The sequence below is a fragment of the Leptosomus discolor genome, chromosome 7, assembly GCF_034619465.1.
Source record: "Leptosomus discolor isolate bLepDis1 chromosome 7, bLepDis1.hap2, whole genome shotgun sequence".
Taxonomy (NCBI): domain Eukaryota; kingdom Metazoa; phylum Chordata; class Aves; order Leptosomiformes; family Leptosomidae; genus Leptosomus; species Leptosomus discolor.
The window spans coordinates 47,695,383-47,722,909 of NC_141397.1; the positions used below are offsets into that span (position 1 = coordinate 47,695,383).

Consider the following 27,527-nt stretch of genomic DNA (forward strand, 5'->3'; position numbering starts at 1 on the left):
AAAAACTTGAAAAAAGTTGATCTTCTCTCTGCAGATGCAGACTGTTTACTTCCCTACTGCTAATGATTGTTGTGAGGATTAGTTAACTCATGTCTGTACATGCTTTGAGAGCCTTAACTGGAAGTGCTAACAAGGTGCAAGGTGTTAATATATTGTACTGAAAGAATGGAAGCATGAGAAATGAGAAATAATGACCAAACAATAGGGGGGGCGGGGGGGAGAGGAAAGCAAACTTTCTGCTAAATACAGCCAAATAAAAATATTTTGACTAAATAAAAGACCCATTTTACTTGTTTTTTTTGGTTCTTCCCAGTGCTAATGATCTTTTCCACTACCTATGCATAATATTATTTACCAAAAAAAACCCTGGTCATCTGATGAAAAGACAGTAGGTGGAGTTTGCCCTCAGAAAGACACTCGCTCTCTCCTACTTGGACTACATGAGAAATCTAGCACTTCAGTGTAGATACTCAGGCTGGATGTCTCTATGCTATTTTTCTTCCTAGACATATTTCTACATAGGATACTGTGATGGGCTGGTGACAGACAGTGGTTTTGATCTGGAACAACTCGGCCATGTTCTTCTCTTCTCCTGCATTCATTCATATTTTCTGCTGGATTCATATGCCTGAGCACAGGTGGGTGGCAAGCTGATGTTGACAGAAATAGTATGAGAGAAAGGGTTGTGATGGCACCGAGGAAAAACTAGTAAGAGGAGGAGGGCTGGTGGATGGGGCCCCAAGTGCACCCGGAGCCCCAGAGTGCACTGCCCAGCTTGTGCCCTCAGCACACAGGTCCAGGCGCTGCATCTGAGCTCCATCCTGAGCCTTGCCTGAGCTCTGCTGTAGGCAGGCTTATGGCCAGCCCTCTCCCCTGCTGCTCCCAGCTTCTTCATTTGTCTTTGGCCTGGATTCTGACTCGTCACCTTGTGTTTGCTGATGGTTGCTAGGTGGTCAACAGAACCTTTTCATGTCACCAGCCTAGCTCTGTGTTGCTATGCCCAGTATGGTGGGACTGTGCCCTTGTTGGAGAAACCACTGCCCTGCCTAGGCTGGGGTTGTCTTCCTCCTTGGAAGGAAGCCACTCTTGCAGCTTGCTGGCAAATGCCCACAACTTGCCTAGGGAACCACTGTAGCTCCAGGTTCAAGAAAGGGAAGGACTGGCCACTAAGGAAGTACCCAGAGGTGTTCTGTAAGTGCACATGGACAAACAAGCAGATTGTGTGCAGCAGGAAGCAAAGGGCATACCTAAAATGATTATCAAGGTTTCAGTGTGAAAATAAGGAAGATATAGCTGAAAATCAAACCGATAGAACAGTGTTGTATGCAGCATTCTTAAGGATGGCCTTTAAAATCACTGAACAAGAAAATCAAGGATATCTACAGAGAGATCTGAAAACTGTCAAAGAAAATTATTTGTGCTAGGACTTGCACACAATGGAAAAATGGAAGAAGCATCTTGAAAGGAATGCAGGTGCAACTACGGTACTGCCTGATGCAATTCTTTTTGAGACTTGACAGGATATACGGGGCCTGGACAGCCCCATGGTGTCATCATCTACAATTCATAACATGGTATTATAGCAGAAATCACCACCAGGGCTCTTCTGGAGAATTTCTTGTGGATTAGAAGAACTCAAGTGACTAGTCTGTGACAACTTTTACCATGTGACCACTCAATTTATGAACAACGGTCATATATTCAATGGAATAAAAAGTTACATAATTGATCTCAACATAAAATTATATACAGGGAATCATGGGAGATGGACCATATTTCTAGTGCACTTCAAGAACCAGTTTTTAGACTTCTTACAGATTTTCTTTTTTTTTTTTTAAAGACCAAATGCTATTGATAGTTTCTAAATCTTAGAGCCTGAAGAAGTAAAACTGAGGAAGACTATTGTACAGAATAATGGTGATTGCCTGGTAAGATGTGCTCAGGCCAACAATTTGTGTTTCAAGGAGGCCAAATGTAAGATCGTATGTCTAAAGGCGTATAATGTATAGTTCTCAATGTTATACAACTTTATTTTTATCTAATAAGAGATATTTCAGACTACTTGCCTCTGTAAAACAGTGCTGTTGGTATTTGTAAAGAACTGATTTAGCAAATTGCAGGCCTTGGATCAATATATGTTTCAATATTTCTGGTATCACTGCTCATTTCGACTTCCAGAACATTGTTGTGACCCTAAAATATAGGAAAAGCTCAGAGGCTACTTTCCAGTCTTTAAAAAATTATCTGCTATACATAATAGCATTTTTCATTTTATTTTTCTGTATGGAATTGGAAAATTGGTAGTTACCCACACCACAGGAAAACAGCTGCGCGTAGGCAGCCTCTGCTGTGAGCAAGATCTGGTTTCAGGAAGGGTCATCTAATGGGGCCCACGAGAGTTTTACCAATGCAAGGACGCCGTGCTCTGCCGCTCAGAACAGACGTGCGAGTCGGGTTTCAGTGGAGAGGACATAGATGGCCCTGTCAACCCTCTTTGCTGACAAACTTTATGTAATGCTGACAGGGTCGTGATTGAAACCACCGTTGAACAGGACAGCCTTTGTGAAGTGTACTAGCCGGAAAGGCATGAAGCTTAACAAGGGCTGGGGTTTTGTGCAGTTGCTTTTGAACAGGACCTAGGCAACTACCAGTCTTTCCGAACACATGCCCTGAAGTGAGGGGCCGTTTGCCTTTGCACACGAGGGCGGTACGCCTGGTTCATCCCCCACCCAGCCAGATTTTCCATCCACTTAACACATAGGTACATCTTCGCGTCTCGGTGTTACAACGGTTACAACGGCATGTTAATCCATCACCCCACGAAGACACAAGCAGCACACGGCAGCGCGCAACACCGAGCTCTGCTGCTTGCCCGTCAGCGCTTAACGGCCGGGCAGGCTGGGCGGCGTGCACTCAGCAGGGGCGAGCCCGCGCTGGAAGACAGCTGCCGTGAGGCGCAGCGCTGGGGCAGGCGCGGAAGGGAGAGCGATGAGAACCCCTGGGATCAGTCACAGCCGCTCCGTGCAGCGGCCTGCGCCGCTAACGGCCGCTCTTCACGCTCCAGCACAGCAGGCGGCCGGCGACTGCCCGCTCCCTCCGGCCCGCGGGTCGCCCTAACAGCGACGCTGCTTGCCCGCAGGCCGACGCCGGCTGCAGGCGCCCCCTCCCACCCCTCGCCCGCGGGGCAGCCCCGGACCCCGTTCCGCCGCCGGGCCCGCGCGTGACCTTGCGCCACGGCCCAGGGCCACCTCCCGGCGCGCCTGCGCGGCGCTCGTAGTCCCTCACTGAAAATGGGTGCCCTCCGGCTCCCTCGCACGTGAGGCACGAGCGAGAGCCGCTTCCGCCCTCTTTCGGTCACATGACCGGCCCGCCACTCCCTACGGGCGCCCGATGGGGACAAGCAGGCCGGCTTTGCACCTTACCTGAGGAGTGGGGCGAAGGCTCGTCGCGCGCTTGCGCCCCCCCCCGGCCCTCCCCCCCCCCCCCCCCCCCGCCCTTAACGGTAGGCAGCGCGAGGGCTCGGAGCGCGGCAGGAACGGCCCGGCCCGGCCGGGGCGGGCAGGCCAGGGCAGGGCAGGGCTGGGCTCGCCGGCCGCCTTCCCGCCGCTCTGGGTGAGTACGGGCTGCCGGGGCCTGGTGGCAGCGTCTCCGGGTTGTCCGGGGGGGCTTGGCCTGGCGGCGGGGCGCAGGCCTGCCCTCACCCCGCGCTCACAGCCCCCCGTCCCCTCGGCCTGTGTCTCGCCAGCCGCAGCCGGATCTCCTCCCAGCCCTGCTCGCGCCCGTGGCGCAGGGGCCCCTCTTGCCCCAGTCCCGCTCCTCTCCCCGTGCCTCGGCGCTGCCCAGTCCCCACTTCGGGGCACCCCTTCGTCTCCCCGGGCTGCTCTAGGCGCTTCTGCCCGTCGCCCTACTGGTGGCCGGCCTTTCCCTCCGCACGCTCGGTGCTCCCGGCATTCCCGGCTCTCCCAGCGTGTTGCTGGAAACCTTGCAGTAGCGGGACTGGCGACGCTTGCAGCCGCCTTCCACAGCCGGAGGCTGGCGGCGGCCCTGGACGCGTGTTATGGCAGCTCGACCCCTCAGGGGAGTCCCCAGCAGCGCTGGGGGCTGCCGCGACACTTGGAGTGGCGGCCAGCGAACGCCTGAGCCGGCCGAGGGCTCCTGAGCACCCAGCGCCCCTTTCATCCTCTGGCAGCATTGGCTGAGCGGGTCTGTTGCTGGATGCTCTTCATGCTCTCACTGAGCGATGAATGTTTGGGTGTTTCAGAGAAATGGTTGACAGACTGTGATTCTCCTTCTAACATTTCTAAGTATTTTTTCTATTAAAAAATAAAAGTGCTCTGCTTTAAAACCTCCAGCTGAAGTAAAACAAACCTGAAAGAATGCAGCCTTTAGTGTTTTGTGACCACATACCTTTGTTTGTGTTTAATAGATATTTTTTTGTTCCTGTCATCCTTGTGCTAAGGAAAGGGGGTAATGTATTTTGAAAGTTCAACAGATGTAACTGTACTATGCAGAGCAGCTTTCAGCATTTATCCTATACCTTGCTCTCCTTTCCCTCAAATTGTTCTGTTAGTGTTTTGTTATTTCATAGCTTCTGATCCCGAATGGCTTTGTAATATATGTTCTGACAGTTTTAGGGTGCCATGATAGGGTCCTTTGGGTCCTATAATACATGTCCTTAACTTTGCTTTAGGTCCTCCTCTTCCCTTTTTTACTTGTCAAAGGATATCTAGACGCTTGCTAAAGGAGCACTTTGCAGCTTATGTGCACTCAAACAGACTAGCTGTAAAGTAGTCACACCAGGAGCAAACAGTAACATAGCTGGAGAAGTTACAATTAGTTCAGTGTAGGTTATAAGACCTGCTCTGATCGCAGTGCTGGCACAGCCATACTGTTACCAGTACTCATCTTCAGATAGCTCAGATTAACTGGGACATCCACACTGTGCACAACATTCCCTGGTGCAGCACAGCTGTGGCTAGTGTCTTGATTATTGCCAGAATGCTGACCAAAAGTCATCCTTCAGATCCATATGCAGTGCTTCGTCCCCATCTCTTCTGTTGATGTTCTTGTTTAGGAGAGGGAGAAGGAGGTACCCCTATGTCTTTCTGAACACATAATTCCACTTACGTAACTTCTCTTGCTCTCTCTTACCTTACCCTCCTCTGGATTTTCTCCTTCATTTTTCACTTTCATTAAATGCCACTGATGTTCATTTGTACTTCAGCTTCCTTTATTTATCCTGTATTTGTGATCATATTTTTATTGTCTTACCATTCTCAGACTTCTTTTCTATTGTCATGCCTCTTTAGAGCTACTTAGTTCTGTAAATATAAATTGAAATCCTCCTCCTCCCTGATTTATTATTAATGTCTTCTGTGAAATGCTTTGTGTAACAAGAACATTACAGAAAACATAACTGTGATTTCTGGTCTCCTTAAATAGTTGGGGGTTTTGTAAACAAGCGCCATTTAAATATTTTAAGTTTTCTGTTGCAGAAATCTCACTGTTTCTTGTTTTGCTGTTCTTTTGTAAAAATTGAAATCACTTTGAGATCAAATGCCATTTTCAGTGACACAAAGTAGATGAGAAGTAGGCAAGAGGAGGAAGACATTGATGTATTGTATCCATAGGTCCTTGGCAAGTACAGCTAAACCCACAGGGTGCTGTTTAGTTTATAAATAGTTTATAAAGCAACTGTTCTAATGCTGCCCTTTCTTGTGTGTGTCTTACCTCGCAGCTGGAAGGCAGTTGTCAGGCAGACTCCTGTACAAAAGCAATGCCAAACTTTAGGGAAGCTGTGATGTAAACACTGCTGCAGTCTAGCAATACTTGATTACAAGGATTAGAGCTGCGTAGGCGTTTCAAAATGAGCAAGGGAACAAGCAGTGAAACACCTTTTGTTAAGTCTTGTGAGCAGTAACTATTCTCTAAGCTGCTGCCAGTAGATATCCTGGGTGCTTTAAGTTCTTCTTAAAATTTGGTCTCTTTATTGACATTACGATTTTTACTCCTGTTGATCTGACCATAGACCATGTTTTGAAAGGAAAACACCTTTTGGAGTATGGAGATGTCAGAAGAATCTGTACTTTATTCATATCACTGGCTGATGTAGCCAGTGTCTTGCAGAAGGGACAAGCTTACAATACCAAAGGACAGGGACCACAAAAACCCCACCAAAGTGAAATCTTAAGAATTTTGGAGCAACAGAGCTGCTTAAGCACCTCTTGAATGCCTATTTCTAATTAAATGGGTTGTTCCAGTTCCTCTCACTTGATACATACAAACAGTAAGAATTACTAGATGGATTAAATCTTCATTGCTTCAGATATTTCCTTTATAATTTTTTTTTTTTTTAAGATTACATAGAACAGAGACCTTCTTGCCTTCTCCCTGTCCCCCAGTTCTCCTACTGTGCTGCAGTCACACTTTGAGATGAATGAGATTCTTTCATTTGATGTATTGTGATAGGAAGTCCTGAAAATAACAGAGGATCCCAGGATAGATTGCCAAGTGGATCACATCTTGAATATACTAAATGTGTGCATTTAATACACCGTTAAACAACCCAGATCCTTCTATGTGCTTCTCTCTGTTGTCTGAAGGTTACTATTAGTTTGAGGTTTTATTGATAAATATGGGGAGTATTGCTTCTGTGTGATGGTGGCAGGACTGGCTTGTGGTCTGTCTCACCTGCCACATAGATGGTCTGCACTGAGGTGTTTTGTTCTCAAAGTTCTGCATGTTCAGCCTATGAAAGCACACACGCAGCAACAGATGTGGCCTTGCTGCCAAAAATAGTAAAATATTATAGTTGCAATTACACTGGCAAAACTTGCCTTTTTGCCAGGATAGATTACTTCATTTAGGGAACTACTTCAAGTAATACCACTAAAAGATTTCTTGCTAGCATAAGCTATGCTTCCCATAGGCAGATTTGCCAGGAAAAGTATATTTACATATTATGTGTGTACGTATGTGTGTAGAAATACATATTTCTCTAAATCTTAATCCTAGAACTAACCATTATCTCAGTCCAAGCTGTTGACAAGGCCCGCCAGCCATTGCCTGGGCTAAAAGTTTCTCACAACTGAGTATTCCTTGCAGCTCACAGTTACTTCTGGGAGCCCTGCTCCAACTGCAGCTCTAGGGTGTGTCTCTCCCAACTGAGCCCATGGCTATAACCTCTATCTGAGCTATCAGCAAGGTCCACTAGCCGCTGCCCAGGTGAACAACTTCTCCTAGCTAACCGAGTTCCCTTTCCAGCCCACCTGCAAGTGCAGCTCTAGGATTTCTTTTTCTCTTGACCTTAAACCTAACCTCAAAAAACCCAGTTATCTTGGTCTTTGTCTTCAGTACAGCTCCCAGCTATTACCTCGTTAGAGAGTTTCTCACAGCCCAGTTTCTAGGAAGTTCCCCTACTGCTTCACATGAAATTCCCCTCCTTTTCTAGGAAAATGTATGTGTAAAGTATTGGCAAACACTTTTAAGTTTAAATAAAGGCTTGTTCTCCCTCTGACCATCTTGTAGCTGTTCTGCGAAAGTAAGATTTTCTCTTACAGAAAAAATCAGAAGTGAGAAATTTACAGAATTGCTTCTGATTGGGAATGGGTTCTGAATATGCTAGGATTTCAAGCTGACTTGACAGGCTGTTGCTAAGGAACTTTGTCCTTGTAAGATGGAGTGAGATCTGGGTGACTGACAGCGAGCAGAAGGCTGGTGCCCAAGCCAAGCCTTTTCTTTTGTTCCCCTACTTCAACACGCGGTTTTTAAGACTTTACCCATTTTCTCAAATACCAGTGCACTGGATCTGTGTAAATGTAGATCAGTATTTCAGATTTTTTGCCAATCCTGAATAGATTTCCTACCAATTCTTTGGGGGTTTTTTGTTTGTGTCTCTTTCTTCTGCCAGCCAGTGCAGGAATAGTACATTACGTGCAGAATTTCTGTGGGTTTTTTGTCACAGCTCAATTTGAGGACCCCAGTGCAGCTTTGAGCGTTGCCTACAGCATCACTTTGTTCCTCTTTCATTGCCCTCAACTCTCAGTGCCTTGTGACTACGCTTCCTATGAATGTTATAACTTGTTTCTCTAAATAAGTCTGTTCAGTTAGGATCATCTACCACTTGCCTAATAATTAGAATGAAGAGTGTCCTTTACGCACTTTATGCTGGTTTCCTGTATGGCTATTACAGCTTTTGGTTTTCTTTTGCCAGAATGAGTGGGGCTGCATTCCCATCTCCAGCTGCCGAGATGGCAGAAATTAATCGCCTTCAGTATGAAATGGAGTACACCGAAGGCATCAGTCAGCGCATGAGGGTCCCAGAAAAACTCAAAGTAGCTCCTCAAAATGCTGACCTTGAGAAGGGCATCCAAGAAGGATTTCCAAATGCCAGCGTAACTATGCAGGTTCCAGAGCGGATTGTAGTGGCAGGTATGTCTGCATCTCAATAAAAGAAAAACAGGTGAAAATTTAAATTAGTTCCCCAAATTTCTGTATGGACAAAAATATGTATTGTTATATTTTTAAAAGAAAAACCTGTAAAATACATTCTAGTTTTCAAACTAGTTATTGCTCATCAACTTTGACTTAGGAAGCTTCTTAAATTCTGAAAATATTTTATGAATACTTTTATTATAGCTTGTAGTGGAGACAGTTAAATAATTAATTATGAACAGAAGGTTTAATTGCTGACTTTTCACCTTACTAAACACTTTCTGGAGAAAAATAAATAATATTTATTGATGTACACATGATTTTCTTAACCATAAGCTAAAGTAGCTATAACAAGTTTTGAGGATGTACTGTGTATTAGCCACGCAAAATGTGTTTGATTATAATCAGAATACTAATTATGTTAAGGATCTGTCTGTTATTGGGTGGAGTCTATCAATACTTCTTTAGTATTTATGGTCACGGACTTTACAGTGACAGACCTGGAACTGCTGAAGGCCTTACAATTTGAAAAATGTGTGACAAGCATATATTTTATGCTTTGAAAGAGCGACATTTTCACATCCCCAGTCACTGTATTTCTAAACAAATACATCTTTAATAGGACTATGTCTTGAGATTGAAAGTGCCCTCATTTGCAATAACAGTTGGTGTTGCTCAGGATTACTCAGGATCATTGTTCTCAGAGAAACTGCTCAAATGAGTCACTTAACATGGTCTTTATGAGATCTTTAACCATAGTTTTTAACATACAAGCCCTGTTAAAGAAAGGTGTACTTAGTTATTTGGGATAGTCACAGGAAGTAACTGATGTGATGTCTTTTTTGAACTTTAGCCCTCAGGCCTCAGAACAGCTTGCTTTCTGTTGACAACTGATGTTCTTGCAGGTAATAGCGAAGACATTCCATTTTCCAGACCACCAGACCTTGACCTCCTTCAGTCTACTCCATTCAAACCACTGGCATTGAAAACTCCTCCCCGTGTTATTTCTCTTAGTGATCGACCACTAGATTTTTTGGACCTAGAAAAGCCTCCACAGCAGACACCTCAGAATGAAGAGGCTAGTACTTATTTTGCTTTTTCCTCAGTTGAGAAGCATTCTACTAAAGAAAGTGAAATGACCAATGATTTCTCTAGTGTGGTGCAGATCTACTTGATGCTAACATAAGTTGGAAAAATGTAAAAATAATTTTATTAGCACTGTAGTAGTTCTAATTATGACTTTGAAGTTCCATATTTAACTGGCAGATGGTTAGGGGTTGCCATGCTCAGTAAGCTTACACGGTACTTACAAAAATAAAGTCATAATTAGAACTCCTCGAAATATTTTTAACAAAAAAATCCTTTTGATTGAAGAGGAAGCAGCAAGATTTTTTTAATTTTCACATTACCGGAAAATAAACTAAGATTCTTTCAACATGTGGAATTCCTGGTCAGGTGATATAACACTACATAGAATTAGTGAGTTTTAACAAAACTCTGAAAACTGACTTCAAAGAATGGTATAACATTGGCATCCATGTGGAAGATGGCAATTGACATTGTAAAAACTGAAAAATATTTATGAAGCTGCATATTCTATAGACTCATAAAATACAGTAGAAATATATTTAATCTCTGGTGATAGGAAGTAACATTAAACATAATACTGCTTTCTTACATATTCGAAATTCTATTTGTTCATACTTTTGGCATTAGATCACATGGATAGTTAACAACAGGATTGCAGTAAGTTTGGACCTTGGTTTTACATGTACCAGCATCAGATCCTGTTACCAGTTGTTTTCTTCTTAATCACTGTGAAACCCATGAAAACGTGCCTTTGTATCTGAGGGCAGATCTAACTTACAAATCTCCAATGCAAATTATGAAGTGTCTCCTGGAATACCCTACTTTTATTTCCCTCTTTCTCCCCTCTTACGCAGGTCCGCTCAGTGGGAAGACTGAAGAGAGAACGTTCCATGAGTGAAAATGCCACTCGACAGAATGGCCAGCTGGCCCGAAATGATTCCATGTGAGTAGAATCAGGGTGCAGGGACTTAACTTCAGCTTTGTTATATATTTCCCTTGTTCCTAATCTCCTTGTTATTTGTTTTTTCCAACTAATATTTTGTGTGGTTTTGCAAGTACATAATTTTAAATATTATAAGGCCAGCATTTTTCTTGATTTCTATGCTTTTTGTTTAGTGAGGTAACTCACTTGTGAAGGATTTTCTTGCAGTGGATGGATGGGAGTGTTTGTGGGCTCACGGTTGGTTTCACCAGTTATCACGAATTGTTACTTCAGGAGATTTTTCCGTTTCTGAGCTGGTATAATTTCTTTTTTTTTTCCCCTGAATGTTCAGGAAATTGAGTTCTTTGTGCATCAAAATGTTCCTGGTTCTCTCACTGTTGATTTTATAAAGGTTTTCATTCATAGAAGAAGGAAGAGGTGTATTTCCTCATAAATATTAGAAAAGTAATTTTTCTTTAGTGTCAATATACTTAATCTCTTGAGACCAAAATGGCAACTAGCATTTAGAATTGGAAACTTTGTCTGTTGTTACCATCTGAGATAGCAATTCTTATGTCTTTCTGAAGACGTACAGGTCTGTATATTTTTATTAGATATGATAGTCTTTGATTAATCACAGTTTATTCTAAGTGACAGCATATTTCCACCTGGCAATAACTGTTTTTGCAATGTAACACTTAAAAGTCATATATAAAAGATTCCTAATACCACTACCATAAAGGATGCTTTCCCTTGTTGAAAGGATCTTAAATCTAAGACCTAAAAGATGGGATTCATCTGTCCCAACGTAGACTGTATAAAACTATTGCTAAATCACCAGAAACTTAATTTTCAGTAACTAGAGGGAAATAAGGACATGACTTACTTAGGGTCTACCTATTTTTAGTCTAAAATAGATCAAGTGAATTATGTCCTAGAAATGTCTGTTTTCTCTACAGCGGGGGCACTATATCTGTCTACCTGTCAGTTGGTCTAAAACTGGTGAAATGTACTCTGATGCATGTTCCAGACATGTTACAATTCTCCTCTTCCTCCAGATATTCATGGAAATGTCTTCCTCTTCTTACTTAATCAGGCTTTTAGTTCATACAATCTTACAGATTGCACATGTCTAGGTACTGAAGTCTGCTGAGTCCTATATATTCACCAAGCTGGCAAAACTAGATTCACGTACTTAAGCTCCCGATCAGCTCAGTCTCCAAATGTTCTATCGGTCTACTGAGTGCCCAAGTTCCCTGTGGTATTGATCATCCAGTTACGTCCTTCTGGACTGGACATACTAGAATTTCACTGCAGGGATGGCCTTCACTTGCTTGTCTGATAGTTTGCACATGATGCATGCTAGACCGTCTAGGTCTTCATGTGATGGGAGGTGCTTGTGAAAGAGTGAAAAGGAACATCCCTTTGATGTTACCAGCTCTGCTTTGCCAGTCTTTGATGTATTGCACTTAAAGGAAAAACAGATGGTACATGAATTCTTGCCATTTCTTGAAATCACTTTATCCTTGCTCCCCAGGTTAGTCTTCCAAAAGTCATGGGCTGTATCTGCCCAGCCAGCCACCTGAGAAACTGGCAAGATCAGCTCTGAATGGATGTATCCAATTGCTGTCAGATTTCTCACACGTTTGGACTTTTGAGTCAGAAAATCCTGAACCTGTAAAGCTCACCTGTGTGCTTTGCTATCACTCAGTGGCTATTAGAATTATTGGGTTTAAATGGTCTGAATATTGTTTGCTCTCTCAGTTTATTAATCTACTAGTAGTCCTTCAGAGGCTTAGCAATACAATATGCATCTGGAATCCTGTAAGTTTAAAAAGAATGTGATCAATGAACATATAACAGATAGCTTGAGTGACTCAGTTTCATTTACAAAAGCCAGGAAGTTATGACAGATCCGGAGATTAGTTTTCCTCTCTTGATGTCCATGCTAGTGCCTGCATAATGTCTGTCAAATAAATCAAACATCTGATGCCAGGCAGTTTCCATGATAAGTGTCTTCTAGGAAAATTTTATAAATTTTAGATTGATCCAGGATCTCTCTTGTTTATATGAAAAATTACAGCTAGCTAATATTGAGCTTGCTGTATCGGCATTTTCTGCTGCCCACGTGGAAGAAGTTATCTTTCTTCACTGCAGCATTTCATACTGGCTGACCTGCAGATAACATATTTTAGTAGAACCTCATTTGTCTCTTGTCCTCCCAAGTGCTTCTTTTCTTATGACAGAAATTATGCTGTGCCTAATGTTAGGTCATCTGCTTTGAAATCATTGAGGTTCCTAGAAGTTGTTTCTTTTTCTGTCATCATTGCTTCTTCTGACTCAGTATAATCCAAGAAAAGAAGTCACTTTGAACATGCTGTGGCACTCTCAGTGATGCTGAGTCTGGCATTTCTCACTCATCCAGGTTTTGTCAGTCTCCAAGTGGAGAATGTGACCATGTACCTGGCTAACTCTGAGGAGAATGTTCTGTGAATTCAATTACAAAAATATTGTGTTCATGCTGGAACTTGCGTGGCTTGCACAAATGCAGGAAAGCCAAGCCCTTTCTACTTGGAGAAAAAGGTATCGCTTGGTTCTTGTTTCCTCGCAGTTTAGGCCCACAGGACATACCTGTAAACTGCAAAAAAAAAAAAAAAAAAAAAAAAAAATTGCAAGTTTCATATAAGTAAAACCAGAAGTAGCAATTCTACAAACAAAATCGATAACATGGCATTCTGTTTTCACTGTGAGAAGCTACTTAGAGAAACTACCCCTGTAGAAGTGTTATTGTATGGCTCAAAATAGGCAATACATGCAAACAAACCTGCTTGATGTAACTTTTGCTACCTCAGATGGTACTGGGTATCACCTAGCTCGTAGGCTATTTCTGTTAGAGGTTTATAGTAAATGTGATGTGTGTCTTCTATGTTAAGCTTCCTTGTTGATAAATTAGACCATTTAAGTAGATAAATTCTACTACAAATGTAGAATATATAAATATATAAATATATAAGTATCACACTGAAATTTCCTTACCATATAGAAATACTATTTTTTTCTAGTGGAAAGACCGCAAGAAACCAGCTACCCCTAAAGTTCTTATTTCCAGTGTTGTTGGCTGAAAAAAAATAATCTTTGTTCTAATTACTGTGAATACGTTGCTGCTTCATCAAAAGTGGCTTGACTTTGAAGTTTATATCATGTCTAAATAGTTTACTTTTGCAGAAACAAGTACTATGGTATTTTAACTTGACAAAGATCAGCTCTTTATTCCTATGCTTGTGCGAGTCTGGCTCACATCTTCAAATAGGAAAGAGTCCACGTTTTATTTAAAATATTTAATTCCTATCCAAAAAATACTTTTTTTTTTTCTTAAATGCTTGTTTCTCTTACCTCCTTGATTCAACTTCCTGATAGACATGATGGTCTACTTGGATGCCGTGATGAGGACTCCATTGAAAAGGCACATGGATAACTGCCTTTTAAAAGCTTTGTTTTCTAAAGAGAACTGCAATATTCAAGTTTTAATCTAGGACACTGTTGTCCTCCTTATTCAAAATGTTCAGACATACTGTGCAAAATTCCAGTGCTTGACCTACAAAGTGACAAAATTAAACATTCTGGAATAGATTGTCAGACTGAAGTGAGTCAGCTGGACTCCCTATCACAGTGTTCTCTATGTAGTACAAATAGTTGTTTCTTTTCTGTTGTCTTTCTCTTCTTGTCATCCAGTTGCGTGCAGAGACAGTTCAGAGAATTTTTCATGAGTTGGGCTTCACTAAAGACAGTAATTCTCAAATGCTTTTAAAAAAAATGAGACTAACAAGTAGGCACCTGCCTGTACAATAACCATCTATCTATGTAGCTATAATGACAGCTCTCTAACTTACAATCCCACTATTTATACGGATGCTTACTTAAGAGATTACAATTATTATTCAAGGTGGCACACATCAGATACTGTCCCAAGAAATAAAATGCCACGGTTCCAGTCACCCATTTCGACTAAGGATTGCACGTAAGCCTAAATGTTACCTGGTATATATGAAAATCAAGAGTGTGTTTAATTATATAGCTCTCTGCAATACTAATTTTCTGACTAAGTATCTGTAGTTTAGAATATAAAATTTGAAACAGCCTTTGCTACACTGAATGTGTTGGTTCTAATTTCGCTTCAGGGTTTCTCAAACTTGGCCAAATCATTTCCCAGTGTAAAGAACATAGGGAAAAATACCTGACAGCAAATGAAAGGGACAGGTTCAACTAAGAACTGATTTGTAAAGAAAAATTAAATTTCAAAATAGCTTTAGTTTGTTTGATTCTTTGTTCTTTGGCTTTTTCTGGATAGTTGGAGGCACAAAGCTTTTTGGCTATTGCCAGCCAATGTTGAATGCAAGGATTCCACTTCTGCATCAGAAGTCAACAAACCACCAAGAGCGCACGGGAAAGGGGACAGCATTTAATTTTTTTTCTGCTCCAGCCTTTCCCTTAGAAAAACACATATCTCTAGAGAGTTCAATTTCACAGTTTGAGAAATTCTGTTCTTCATGCAAGTCATGGGGGAAAAAAGGTGATGGTGTGCCTGTCTTTAATGAGAACATAGTTTGTCTATGTGGTTGAATTTAAAGTAACCTTAATTAGTTAAATCTGTTTACCTCTCATTTGATACTTCCAGAACTGTAAATCAGAGAAATATCTGAAATAAACCCTGTGTACATCACAAATACTTTGTGAAGGTTTAGGGGAGATTACTGCTAAGCCAAAAACTCTGCATATAGTAGAATGTTACTGTGCTCTTCCATAGTAACTTCTGTAATTCCACGTTGTCTGTTTTGGTTCCAAACTCTGGAACTGACTGGAGTTTGTAACCAGGGAGTGCTGAAATAAGTAGCTGGAGCTATATATAAGAACTCTTTTCAGAAATCTGAAACAAAATTTTACCTAGGACTAAGACCATTTAACTAGAAATGTAGGAGAGAAGGGGGATAGCCACAATCTCTAATGATAAGTAGCTGTACTAGATGTTAGAGAATTTTCTTTGTTAGAGATTTTTTTCTTATGTCATCTTGTCTGATTTGTGTATCAGATATTTGCCTCATAACTTTTCTTCTCCATGGTCTCTGGCATAGTCCAAAGGACTACCACATGTTTACAGGACAGCAATTTTGAATCCTGAAAAAGGAAGAGAGTAGAAAAATTTGGGTTTTCTCATTTGTTTCCCTCCACCCCCTATTCCTTGATCCTGACATTTGAGCCCTTCATAGAATTACTCTCACTTTCAGACAAAAAGGAAGAAAGAGGTCTCTCTCAAACTGTGCGCTTTAGAAGGATGTTAAAATTAGCAATAGCCTTTATGGAGAAAATTTGAATAATTTCATGTAGCTGTACAGTTTAGCTCATATCCAGGAGCAAATAGATTTAAATAATCTTTTAAATAATTCAGTCATTTAAGAAACTAAATATTCTCTTAAGTAATTGAGTTAAATAATATCTTAAAATGACTGAAGTAATCTCTCAAAACTGCCTTTTCTTACAAACCACCTATAAAATAATGAGCATAAAGTAGTCCAGGGACTAGACCATGGGGTTAGGAATTACCTAGTTTCCTTGTTATATACACTTTCCATTTAATCAGCACATGTAACTTTCTTCTGGAGAATTTTGTACCTTTTTATGTAAATAGTTTTTTTGGGATTTTTTCAGTATCTACAGAAGACTTTGTGTGCAAATAGCATTACTGTGGTATTTACAGTAATACCGTTGCGAACAACAAGAATTCCACAATATCTCCAAGTTTGTAATATGTCTAAACACTGTTTGTAACCTTTTTTAAGCTGTCTTTCAGCCTATTCTATGAATCTCTGAAGCAATGAACAGGAAGAATTACTTTTAATGTAAAACATACTATGAGTTCAAGGCTTCAGCTCTTCCCTCATTTTCCTCAAGCCAGCAAATCCACAGAGGAGTAGAAATTCTCATAAATCCACTTTAGTGGCAATATTTCTATACTTGCCCCTACTTCTTGGTATTTTTCTGGTGAATATTGGCATTCGCAATGCAATTCAAAAGGAAAATGTGTGGTGTGACTACTACCATTGATTGCAAAGTAGACGTGATCATAAATATAAACCAAAGATGGATTCTACAAGTCTTGGAGAATGATAAAAGCTGTAGAGAAGCGATGTAAATGTTTATTGATGTCTCCTGCTCCTGTTTACTTTCTCTTGTCCAAATGTACTCTACAGCAGCATGAAGAGATATCCGCAGTTTAGGTAATACAGAATGACCACTATCAGTCAAGCACCAGCCACTGCTGTCTTTGCATGTCTCTTGAAGCACAGGATGGCAGAACTCTTCTGTGGGTGAAGCGACATCTGTGTAACATGCTTTGAATCTGTCTTTTCAAATGAATTTTCTCTCTTACTCAATTTTGTGATCTTGGTGCCCTCCAGTTGCAGAGCAACTCCATTCAAGATAAGAGTACCCGTAGAATTATGACACATCTGGAGAATGTGCAAATATGAAGGCAGTTTCCAAGCACTCAGCCACTAAAACTTTGCTTAATTTCTTAGAAATGACAAAAGCAGGAAGATTTGCATTCTGAATCCAAAAATCTGTTGGAGCAAAGCACAAGTGGCAAGATCAAAGGAAATGTGTTGAATTATGGATGCTAATTTTGGAATAAAAACTATCCCAAGTTTTAAAGGGTACAGTGACTTGCACTTGGCTTGCATTTGTGTTAATATTTGCAATTAACACTAATTACTTCCTATTAAAAAAGCATCTCACCTTTAATTAAAAGTTTCCTAATTTAAAAAATAAAAAAAAAAATAAATAAAAATACCTTGATGTGTGAAGGAAAATGTAGATCATGTTAGGTTGAATGTAAAGAAACACAAGCAAATCAAAGGCAGTTTCTAATTTCTGTCTGATAGAGATGAGGCTTGTATGATCCAAGTGGTAATGTTTGAGTTTCAGTCCTGTGTATTTTAAGTATTATTTTTGCATCATAGTCAAAAAAGTCAGATCATGTAATTTCTTGTCACTGGGGTGTGAATTCTGTGCTTTTTTTGGAATTTCTTACAGTTGCCTTTAAAGTTTGTTCACGTGTAAATCAAAATACTATCTTGATCTTTAGTCACAGCTTGAAGAACAATTTTTGCTGAAGAGGCTCTATGTGAGATTCTCTTTATTGAAAAACGCTTGTGTTTTGAAAGTGATTATGTGTAGGATTTTTTTTAAATGCCAGTGCTTATAAAAACACTTTTCTCATTGTTGTCAGTGAGGACTTGAATGTTGACTTCAACAGGTACAGATTTAGCTGGACAAGGTCTTTCTACAACTAACTTGTGTAACAGATCAAAACTGTGTCCTTGGATTGTTGCTTGTGTTTGTTTCTGAAGAACATATGTAAATGTAGCTCATGATCCCTACGCTACTAGAATTTGGGACTGTTGCCTTATAGTGGTGGGAGAAGGGTAAAACAGAAGCAAGCAATAAGCAGTTTGGAATGGAGTCTATCTGAAAAGCTTTTTTAATCTGACTATAGTATTTCTCTCTTCATTTACTATGCTTGTACGAACAGTGTGACACCATCACTGCAACAGGCTCGTGTCTGTCCTCCCAATATGTTACCCGAAGATGGAACTAATCTTTACTCTGCTCGTGGCATTTTGTCGTTTATCCAGTCTTCCACTCGTAGGGCTTACCAGCAGGTCTTGGATGTGCTGGATGAAAACCGCAGGTGATTGGTTGTCACTGATTCTGCCAGCTTTTGCTGCTTTTTTTTCTTTTCTCCTTTCTAGTGGAGTTTGGTTTCTGTTTACAAAATAATGAGATGAAAGTATTTGCTTTTGCTTTCCTTTGCTTTCACTATTCATAAGCAATTTAATTGTCCAAAATTCACATTTCAAAATGCTCCTGTTTCAGTCAAATATAGCATTGTTTTGGTTTCCTTCCAGATAAAAACCAAAATAGGAAGCATTAGTCTGTGACTGCAAGGGATTTTGCTGTTCCCAGATTGTCAGTGTTTTCTGCAATTAATACTTGACCCTGAGCCTGCAAATTTATTAGCCTTGCCTTCTGCTTTTCTGTTGGTGAGCAATCATGCAAATCAATAAGATTGGGTTGATGTTGTCATAAAGCATTAAAACAAATGTGCAGAAACGGGGTAGAATATTATGCAAGGCATTGTAGACACTGCTTTTGATAATATGTCAGGACTTTAGGCTGTTTCAGTTTATATTGGAGGATAGTTATCTCTGGTTGATGCGTGACTGATGGTGACCACTTTGTGGATGCTGAGAGCAAGAAAGGCAGTGTATACTGAGAAGCTGGTTGCTCCTCTGATTAATGCTGTCTCTGGTTTTATAGATAAGCTGATACTGGGAGAGGTAATGAGCCAAAACAAGCCTCATGGCACTCATTGTATAGTATTTCCATTCTCTTCAGTGGAGTTTAGGGCTTGCCAAGAGGTCAAATTAGAGGACGTACTTGGCAAGAACATTGGGAGGAACTGCTCATTCCTCCTGCAGCCCTTCAGTGTGGCCCCTGCTGGGAAGTTCTTTGAAATTTCTCATCTGCCGCTGGTTGCTAATACCCCAGCAGTACTCTGAATATTTTGTAGTGTGGTTAAATTATTTGCTTTCTAGTTGTTTTGGTAATAAAATGTGACTATCAAGCCAATCTTATTGTGAATGTCTGTGTGTTTGCAGTCACTTTCCGAACTGGCACCTCCTGTAGCTCACCATGTTTGCTGACCTGACAGTATATAAATGCCCGTATTAACATTCCTGAATCGTAGAGAACTCCCGTCTTGCTGGCCTTTTATGTTCTTAAACTGGGACCTAAAAAAACAAGACAAAACAAATGTAGCTACAGAGTTCCCTTTGAAATTCTGCAAGTTGTGTGCTTAAACCTGACTTAATCCCATGAAATTTCAGGCTGTAGCTATTAAAATGTTGATGCCTGTCAACAGTTGGACAGCAATACCTTTTTTTCCCTTATCAGTATTAAAAATTAGATGGAATTACAAGTTTGGGGTTTTTTTACAAAATTGAAGTTCCCAGATAAGGAGGAATTCTACTGTCTGTGAATAACAGCACTTACGGATACTGTGCCAAGAGTCCTTGTTAAAATATAGACTGAAATTCTAGCCCTTTCCCCAGTCTGCAGTGAAGCTAACTGGTTTTATTCCTGGCTTCCATTAGGCATGTTCTTGCCTATCTTTTCTTGGATTCTGGAAAACATACAGATATGCATACATACACTTTCAACTTTCTTTAATTATCGGAAAATTTCTAGGGTTCTAATACTTAAAAAGCTGCATTACTTTTCCTGATTTGGGTTAATTTTTGAGTTGTTCTTACTAATCTTCCTAAAAAATGAGAAACCTGTTTCTAGTCACCTATGAATAAATAGGTGCCAAAATAAAGAACTTTTCAATAAGGTGAAAGTGTATTCTTTGTGGTTGGGTGTTTAGATACCCACCATTACTCTGCAGCTGGCGTAGGAATGTGAAATTTGGATGATCCACTTGCATGGTTGCAAAATATTGTTCGTTTTAAATTGCTGCAAACCTGCACTCTGTTCTTTTGCTCTGTGTAATGTGCTTTCTATCTCAAAACCGTATCTATTTTAACATTTTATGCTTAATACTAGAAGAGATCTTTTAAAATGAACAAGATCTGACTATGTGTTACTCACTGGAAATATTTTTAACTTGTTTCATGGCTTGCCTTTTTTTTTTCCCCCCCAAATATTTTCCAGTCCACTAAACTGCTAACGGTAGGTGCTGATTGTACTGCTGCAGGGAAAGAATTATGCCTAGTTTAGCCAGCACTGCTCGCATAATAGGTTATTTAAATGGGCATCAATATAATGATCACTGTTTACACTGTCTGTTTACTCTTGCATTTCCTTCAGCTTGGACAAGGACAATAGGTCAGTTTTGTTTTCCAGTTCTAACCATTTTTCTATTTCAATTTCTGTCACATGACTGTAGGGCCTATACCTAGTGTCTTTGAAAGACTGATCTTTTCTGCTCTAGGCAACAAAAAACCCCCCAAAAAAACCAAAAACCCCTTGCATTTAAGGAGATTTTAGTGATATCTTAAATGCAAGAAAAAAGGCAATTTCATATCTGAACAGTGTTGAAGTCTGTACTTTATCTGAACTATTCTTCACATGTTGGGTCAATACCTTTTTATGTATGAGGAAAAAGTATGGAAATTTATTACTGTTTCCTTTCTTCAGGATAGCACTTTCTAAAAAGCCAGTATCCTTAAATGCCAAACTGCACCCCTATAATTGTATCCTGAGGTGTTATGAGATCACTTTTTATATTGATCAAGTTAGTGATATTTTTCATGGTAGAAATAAAAAGGGATGTGAGTTAAGACTATTGAAGAGGGCTACATATACCCCACTGTATTGGGGTAATACAGTGCAGAAGAAAATGAAATGAGTCTGTAAATGTGAAGGAGCCTGGGAAAAGCAGTAGTCTGTTCCTTTGTTGAAGTAAGCACTTACAGCATGGAGACAAGCAAGGAAAGCAGTTTCATCCAGTCGCTGATTCTTCAGTCACCAATCCTCTGTACTTTAGAAGCTGAGCTTCTTACCCAGTTCACATCAAGAACGTGTCCTAGTGCCTGTTCTTACGGCCTTTCTGAGATTTCCAGAGGCGTTTTAAAGTCGCAGTGAGAGGTGATCATAGCTGCTGCCTCTGCTGAACAAAGAGAGTGTGCTGGCCTCAGTCCCCCGTGTGCATGCACAGAAACAATGGAAGCTGCACCCAGGTACCTAGATTGTCCACACCTTGTTGTTTTCCTCCCAGACCACGTGTGTATGATCGCATCATCAATGTGGTATTTCCTTTGCATGCTCTGCTCTGAGCAGCGGAAGACAGACCAGATTCATTTGGTCGTTGCCTTACTGCCTCTCTTCCCACTGTTACTAAATTGTATTACAGTGCATTCCCTTCATGATTCAGGCTGCTGCTCTATTAGCAGTGAAATAGTTAAGTGTTGAGTATAGCTAGCCTCAGAGTTATGGCTTCTTCTGATCGTGTGTTAATGTTTAGGATGGAATTGACAGAAGTAACCAGAAAATTGAAAGTTTTAATGTACTCTTACTCCGTTTTTTAAAAAAGGCCATGTATTTAATGGCATATACTCATGCATTCTGTATTTACCATAAAACTTGGTGCTGATTTTGGGGTAAAGTGATCTCATTATGAGGCCACTGTGATCTATATAGATATAGATATAGTCGATATATAAACCCAAGCAAGTAAAAAGTGTGGGAGAGGCAGGGGAATATTCTGGTGATCCTTTTGGGTCCGCCTGTAAAGAAATAAAATGTGAACTGCAAAGAAAAGGAAGAAATCATGTGCAGCTTCTTAACAGCCTAGCTGTGTTGGGAAGTGGGATTAAAGACATGTCTTTAGATTAAGTTCCTGATTTGCCCAGACCCCGGAGTGCTCTAGTTTTGTTCTTTGCCATAGCCCTCAGCTGCCTCCAAGCCTGTGGCCTTCCTTGGGAAGGGTAGTGTGAATTAGTTAGCACTGGTTAGTTTTACAACAGCTGTAAAACTTTGCCACAAAATACCACAGAGGCCAAGAGTTTAGAGAGCATTTGAGACCTACAGTTCTCATGATACAAAATCTGAATGCTGTTGTCCTGTGTCAGATGGCCTGGGAATTGCCTGCTGGACACTGACAAGCTGGCATTTACATATCTGCCAATTAATTACAAGTGACTTGTTACAGAAAGTCTACGACCTTTTCCGTAGCTGCTGTTTGCTGAATTTCTTATGCTTCCTCAAAGTATTTCATTCTAGCATCTGTCAGTCAAAACTTTAGACTAGCTGAATTATTTCTCTGATTAAAAAAATAGGAGTACCTTTTTTGATAACTTTCTACGAGACCTCATGCATTTAGATAAGAATATTATTTTGTTGTATGTATTTGGAACAGGGGTTTCTGTTTGTAAAACACATCATGCTGGCTTATCTGATGTGCTAGATGGAAAAACATTGTGGCGTGCACTTGTGGTGCTGACTGCAAGAGGACCTAGTCCCAGGAATTACTGTATTGAGTAGCAGAGTTTGCTAAGGCTACTGGATCTTAATCCTTTTAAAGAAACTGGTGGTTGTGATATTTTTGTATGGTTTTTGCTCATTTTCAGGCCAGGCCAGGCCATAGAGTTCTGCCAGACACATCAGCACCAAGCCTCTGCCTCCTACATGTACACCTGCTGTAAAGATCTTCATACCTAGATTCTCTTTGTCTTTAATTTTATAACCTGGAGGACACATGGGTTAAGTGCATGGTACAAGTACCTCTTGTTGGCATTGGGGAAATGGAAAGAACCGAAAAAATATTTCAGGATCTTGGAACAGTTTGTCACACATCGTAGATGTGGAACACTAATGCCTCATTACCAGAGGTACATAGTACTGGCTTTGTCAGAACAGTACTGCGGGTATTCACATCTTCCGTAAACTGGAAAACAGTAACTTCTTACTGCAGAGTTAATGTGTATCGTATAGCTGCAGGAATTTAAAAGGCTATACCTTTTCTTCCTCTCTGCATAGAGAGAAAAGGAAAAGAAATCGAAAGAGCACTGCTTACAAGGATGTTCATACCATCTGCTTGAAGCTTTTAGTCACTTCTTCCTGGAGAGATCTACCTCTCTTCAGACTGCATATGGTCCTTAGGCTACTAGCCCAGGTTTTCTGAATTACATCTAGCACAGGTGAATAAAGAACAGACAAATCTCCCCTTTCCCTAGAGAGAGGAGAGGATGATGAAAAAGGCTTTTATAAGTAGTGTTTTTCATTGTTGTTATGGGGGGTGTGATTTTTTTTTTTAAAAAAAAAAAAAAAAACAGACCCTGAAGTTTCCCATGGTTGTTTTATAAGGCTGATAACCTCCATCCAAATCTCTGTTCCAGCAGTTTGTCTTCCACAAATGAAGCTGTATCATCAAAAATTTGCCTACATGTCTTAGCTGCATAAATATTCAGTGTTATTAAATTTGAATAAGAGAAATATGAAAGTGCAATTTACAACAAAATAAATAGATACTGTATTGTATTGAAACTTCGTACAATATAAGTGGAAGTATTTTGATGTTCCTTTGTTCTGTGTTGTTTACCTTTTATTTCTGTCGTTTCCTGTTTCTGTCTTGTGCTTTCTATCTACAAAACCCTGCTGTAGGCCAGTGTTACGTGGTGGGTCAGCTGCTACCACTTCCTCTAACCCTCATCATGACAACACCAGGTAAAGAGTGTTTTTTTGTTAGTCATGATCCACTAATTTAAATTCTAAGATTTGGACTTCTGATTCCCTGTTTCTGGTGTCCTTATTTTAAAAGAAAATGCTCATTTCTATCCTACCTTTCAACTCTTGAGATATTTCAGGCCTTTGTCCCTTACCCATGCAAGTCACCTGCAAAGACCTCACTTGTCTAATAGATACAGCACACTGCAGAATTCTGACTTAGTGTGCAAGGCGAGGCTCTTAAGTGTCATTACCAGTATACTTAAAGTATTTTCTATTTAGTAGTAGTTTCATATTTTTATTGCTAGAAAATTTGGCCTTGCATCGCCTTATTTTTCCAGATGTTCTCAGTAACAGGCCTGTGATTGTTAGGTGTAGCTGGATGCATTTGCACTGCCGTTATCTTGGCAGATTTACATCATTTCAGTGGAACTGGATATAAGATTGACACAAAATCTCATGGTCAGGATGAAAAAAAAAAAAAATAGTCCCTTCCACATCTGGTTTTCCCACTTGCCTCTACACTTTTGTGTTTTCATTGAAATGGAGATTACGTTTGTGCTTCAGTAGGGACTGAATTCAACCAGATGATTCTTCTCTAACTCAGGAATTCAGGTTTTGTAAGGGTCCAGGAGATTATCGCGGGGCATTTCTTGATTTAACACCTGGAATGGTTTGGAAATTGGTAGCGCAGCAGTGAAGTACTGTGACTTTATATTAAACTTATGTGACCTGGGGGGGAGGTGTGCCCATCTCACTGAAATGATGAGCCTCTCTGCTTTTCCCAAGAGATGGTGAGGGACAACTATGCTGTGGATCTGCTGGAATTTTCTGAGTTTTTTACCATCTACTACAAATTAAAAAATGGCTACAAAAAGGCCCTCCTTAGAAATCTCTTTGGCTTTCAGAGGACCTGTATTAGAAAGGAAAACTTGGTTTATTTTTGTGTGTGTGCAAAGCTTCAGACTTCTTTTTTTTAACAGTAGAAATGTTCAAATTGGTTTATAACTAACTTACATTTGTTTTAAAGTAACTTTGCTGAGTTAGCTATGTGAGCTTCACAGCACTGAGGAAATAAAAAAACCCCAACAGTTTCAATCTTTTTAATATTGCCCAAACTGAAAGAACTACAAGTGGTAAATGGGATAAAAAATTAATAACCTCCTTAGGATAAAAAATTAATAATAGCCCTAAGGAGAAAATCTTTTTCTCACAAAAGGAGTTGCCAAAGCTTTGTTTTTTTCCTTGTCTCATACTGTGTTTTTAAAACAGCTATGATTCTGTTGACAGACTATTGCTTATTTGACTATTCCCTTACTAAAAGCGTAATTTTATTCTGATCTCACCTGGAGAAGGTTTCCCTCTCCCTGTACCCTTCAACCCCCAAAACCACAGGTAAAAACGTAATTAACATCCTGTCTTTTATACAGTGTTGCTCAAGGGTCTCATTGTTATCAAAGTCCAGACTAATGAAACTCTCATCTAAGCAATTCTTACTTAGAAACAATGCCTTAGTGAACAATGATACAGGGAAGCTTTTGACAAGTTGTCTGTCGGCTGGCGGGAATCTTGCCTGAGCTGAGGGTGTGCTGTAGAAGTTTGCTGTCAGTGGTGAAAGAACACGCAGTGCAGAAGTGGTGTCTGCACTTCAGGGCTTTCTGCAAGCATCAGGAATTCTGCTTGTATTCACATTAGTCAAACTTGACCATTAACTGTCATTAAATGCTAAACATTCTTTTGGGTGTATTTTGCCATGCAGTTGGTAGCTTTGGCATTATTTTGTTCAATCTCCTGTTTGCAGCAGTATCCTAATGAGAAAGCAAGTCAGGGGGAACTAATACTGGAAACTGAGGTTTTAAGATAGGAAGTGAGAAACTCAGTGGTAGGTGCAGCGTCAGGAACTAATTTTACCTGTTAGTTGTTGGAAAATAATCTGGTGAAGAGGTAGTATTTGGGTGGTAAAACACGTACTTTATGTAGACTTTCTGCCACTTGCCAACTGATCATGAACATGCCATGTTTAATTAACTTGCCCTGGAGTTACAATAGTGCTTGATCTGAATCCGTACATTAAGAAAACTGAGAAGTGCTCTGGGAACAAACTTTCTAACGCATGCAAAGTTCAGCAGGCAGTGACTCAGCACTAGTCTCTTTTATTTGCAAGGTTCTCTGTCTACAATGCTGAGATTAATGTGGCTGAGATCATTAATCTTGGTAAGTGTCACTTGGGATATTTAAATAGGTACTGAGCATGAGACACCTAATTCTTTCCAGGTCTTCATTTGGTTATTTCTAATCTGTTGCCAAGTGTCTTGTAACTTTGGCATTTTTAGCTCAGGCAATTTTCAGGTTTCATTAATCAATTAAATAACTGGAAACAGTCTTTTGAGAGACCAAGTGACAGCAAGAAGTCTTGTCTGCGTGCAGAATCTCCAAAAATATTTAAATGTGGAGAGCAATAACCCCAGATTCAGTCAAGCACTTACCCACTTCACATGTGCTTGGGCTTATTCCATTAGGATCCTATTGAAATAGACAGCTCTGTAAAAGCTGGAAAAAAAGTTTTATCATTTTTCTCTCAACCACCACTGAAAAATACATCTCCTGGAATGTTGATAAAATAAGGTACTGGCTAATCTTTGCACGGATGAGACAGCTAAGCTATCTCCCTTGTTTGATAGATACGGTCTTTCCAACTTGGATACTACACTGGAGGGAACACCAGATGACATGACAGTTGTAGATGCTGCCTCCTTAAGAAGACAGGTATGTAAAGCACAGTCGTTGATAATACTAAGAAAAAGTGGGAAAATGGGGCCACAGCTTTTCTGTGTGGCTGCAAAGGCATCCCTAACAGATACAGTGGGGGATCCCCTTTGCACCCCTGCTGGGCTGCCCTCGCGTGTCCTGTGTTGTTCTGGGAATCTGGAGAGTCCGACTCCATTTCTGTTCCTACTTATCAGGGACAGCAAGATCCGATCACTAGCGATTGAAGATAGAAAGTCTAATTACCAAGTGTTTAAAATCCATCCCTGAGATACTAAATTTATATGGCTATTTAGGAGCTTCTAGAACACCTGGCAACTTTTAATGAAGTACTAAAAGCTTTGATTTATTTTCAGATAATCAAACTTAATCGCCGTCTACAACTTCTGGAAGAAGAAAACAAAGAGCGTGCGAAAAGGGAAATGATCATGTATTCAATTACCGTAGCTTTCTGGCTACTCAATAGCTGGCTTTGGTTTCGGCGCTAGACACAGCTCTTGGAAAGAGTTAGTAGTTGAAAATATAAACAATTTGCAAAATTATTTGTTTCTGTTTCCGAATTGTACGCTGTTTTATAATTCATACACTGGAGACTTCCACCACAGATAAAGGCTATAGAATTGCAGTGTTAAAGGGACACCTCGTTGTTCAGTTACAATGTATTTAATAGTTGTGCATTGCAAATACTTGCAGTATCCTCCTTTGCATGCTTCAGTGTAAATATGGGTCAGCTGATGTGAAGTTTGCTTCATGAATATAAGGACAGTGATGTACAGGAATAACCACTGGATGTTTTGTTGTGGTGGGAAGAGAACAAGTGGAATGGGTTTGGAAAAAATTAAAAACAAAGGAATAAAAAATAGGTTTTTATTGTTCTGTTGTTAGATGCAATTAAACATGATGGCACTAGTTTTTCTTTAGTCTGAGTAGTTTGAGGTGTGCCATATTCAAGGAGTGTATCCTGTTTCATAAGTATGTTCCTTGTTTAAGCACATATCTGGATCAAATAATAAAAGGAATTCTTTGCTAACATGCA

At 40.3% G+C, this 27,527-nt stretch overlaps 1 protein-coding gene across 5 annotated transcripts; it reads left to right on the forward strand.

Moving 5' to 3' along the window:
- Positions 1-3,585: 3,585 nt before the first annotated feature.
- MFF (mitochondrial fission factor) lies at positions 3,586-27,527 on the forward strand. Of its 5 annotated transcripts, XM_086467726.1 has the most exons (10): positions 3,586-3,612; positions 8,213-8,430; positions 9,339-9,511; positions 10,377-10,465; positions 14,388-14,462; positions 18,030-18,188; positions 20,369-20,386; positions 23,663-23,725; positions 26,407-26,491; positions 26,848-27,527. In XM_086467726.1, the coding sequence occupies exons 2-10, from the start codon at positions 8,214-8,216 to the stop codon at positions 26,977-26,979; spliced, it is 1,011 nt and encodes a 336-aa protein (XP_086323852.1). In that variant the 5' UTR covers positions 3,586-3,612; position 8,213; the 3' UTR covers positions 26,980-27,527. The 5 variants fall into 5 exon arrangements, with proteins under 5 accessions (XP_086323852.1, XP_086323853.1, XP_086323854.1 ...); XM_009956134.2 differs by lacking the exons at positions 3,586-3,612; positions 20,369-20,386 and adding an exon at positions 5,867-5,904; XM_086467727.1 differs by lacking the exons at positions 14,388-14,462; positions 20,369-20,386.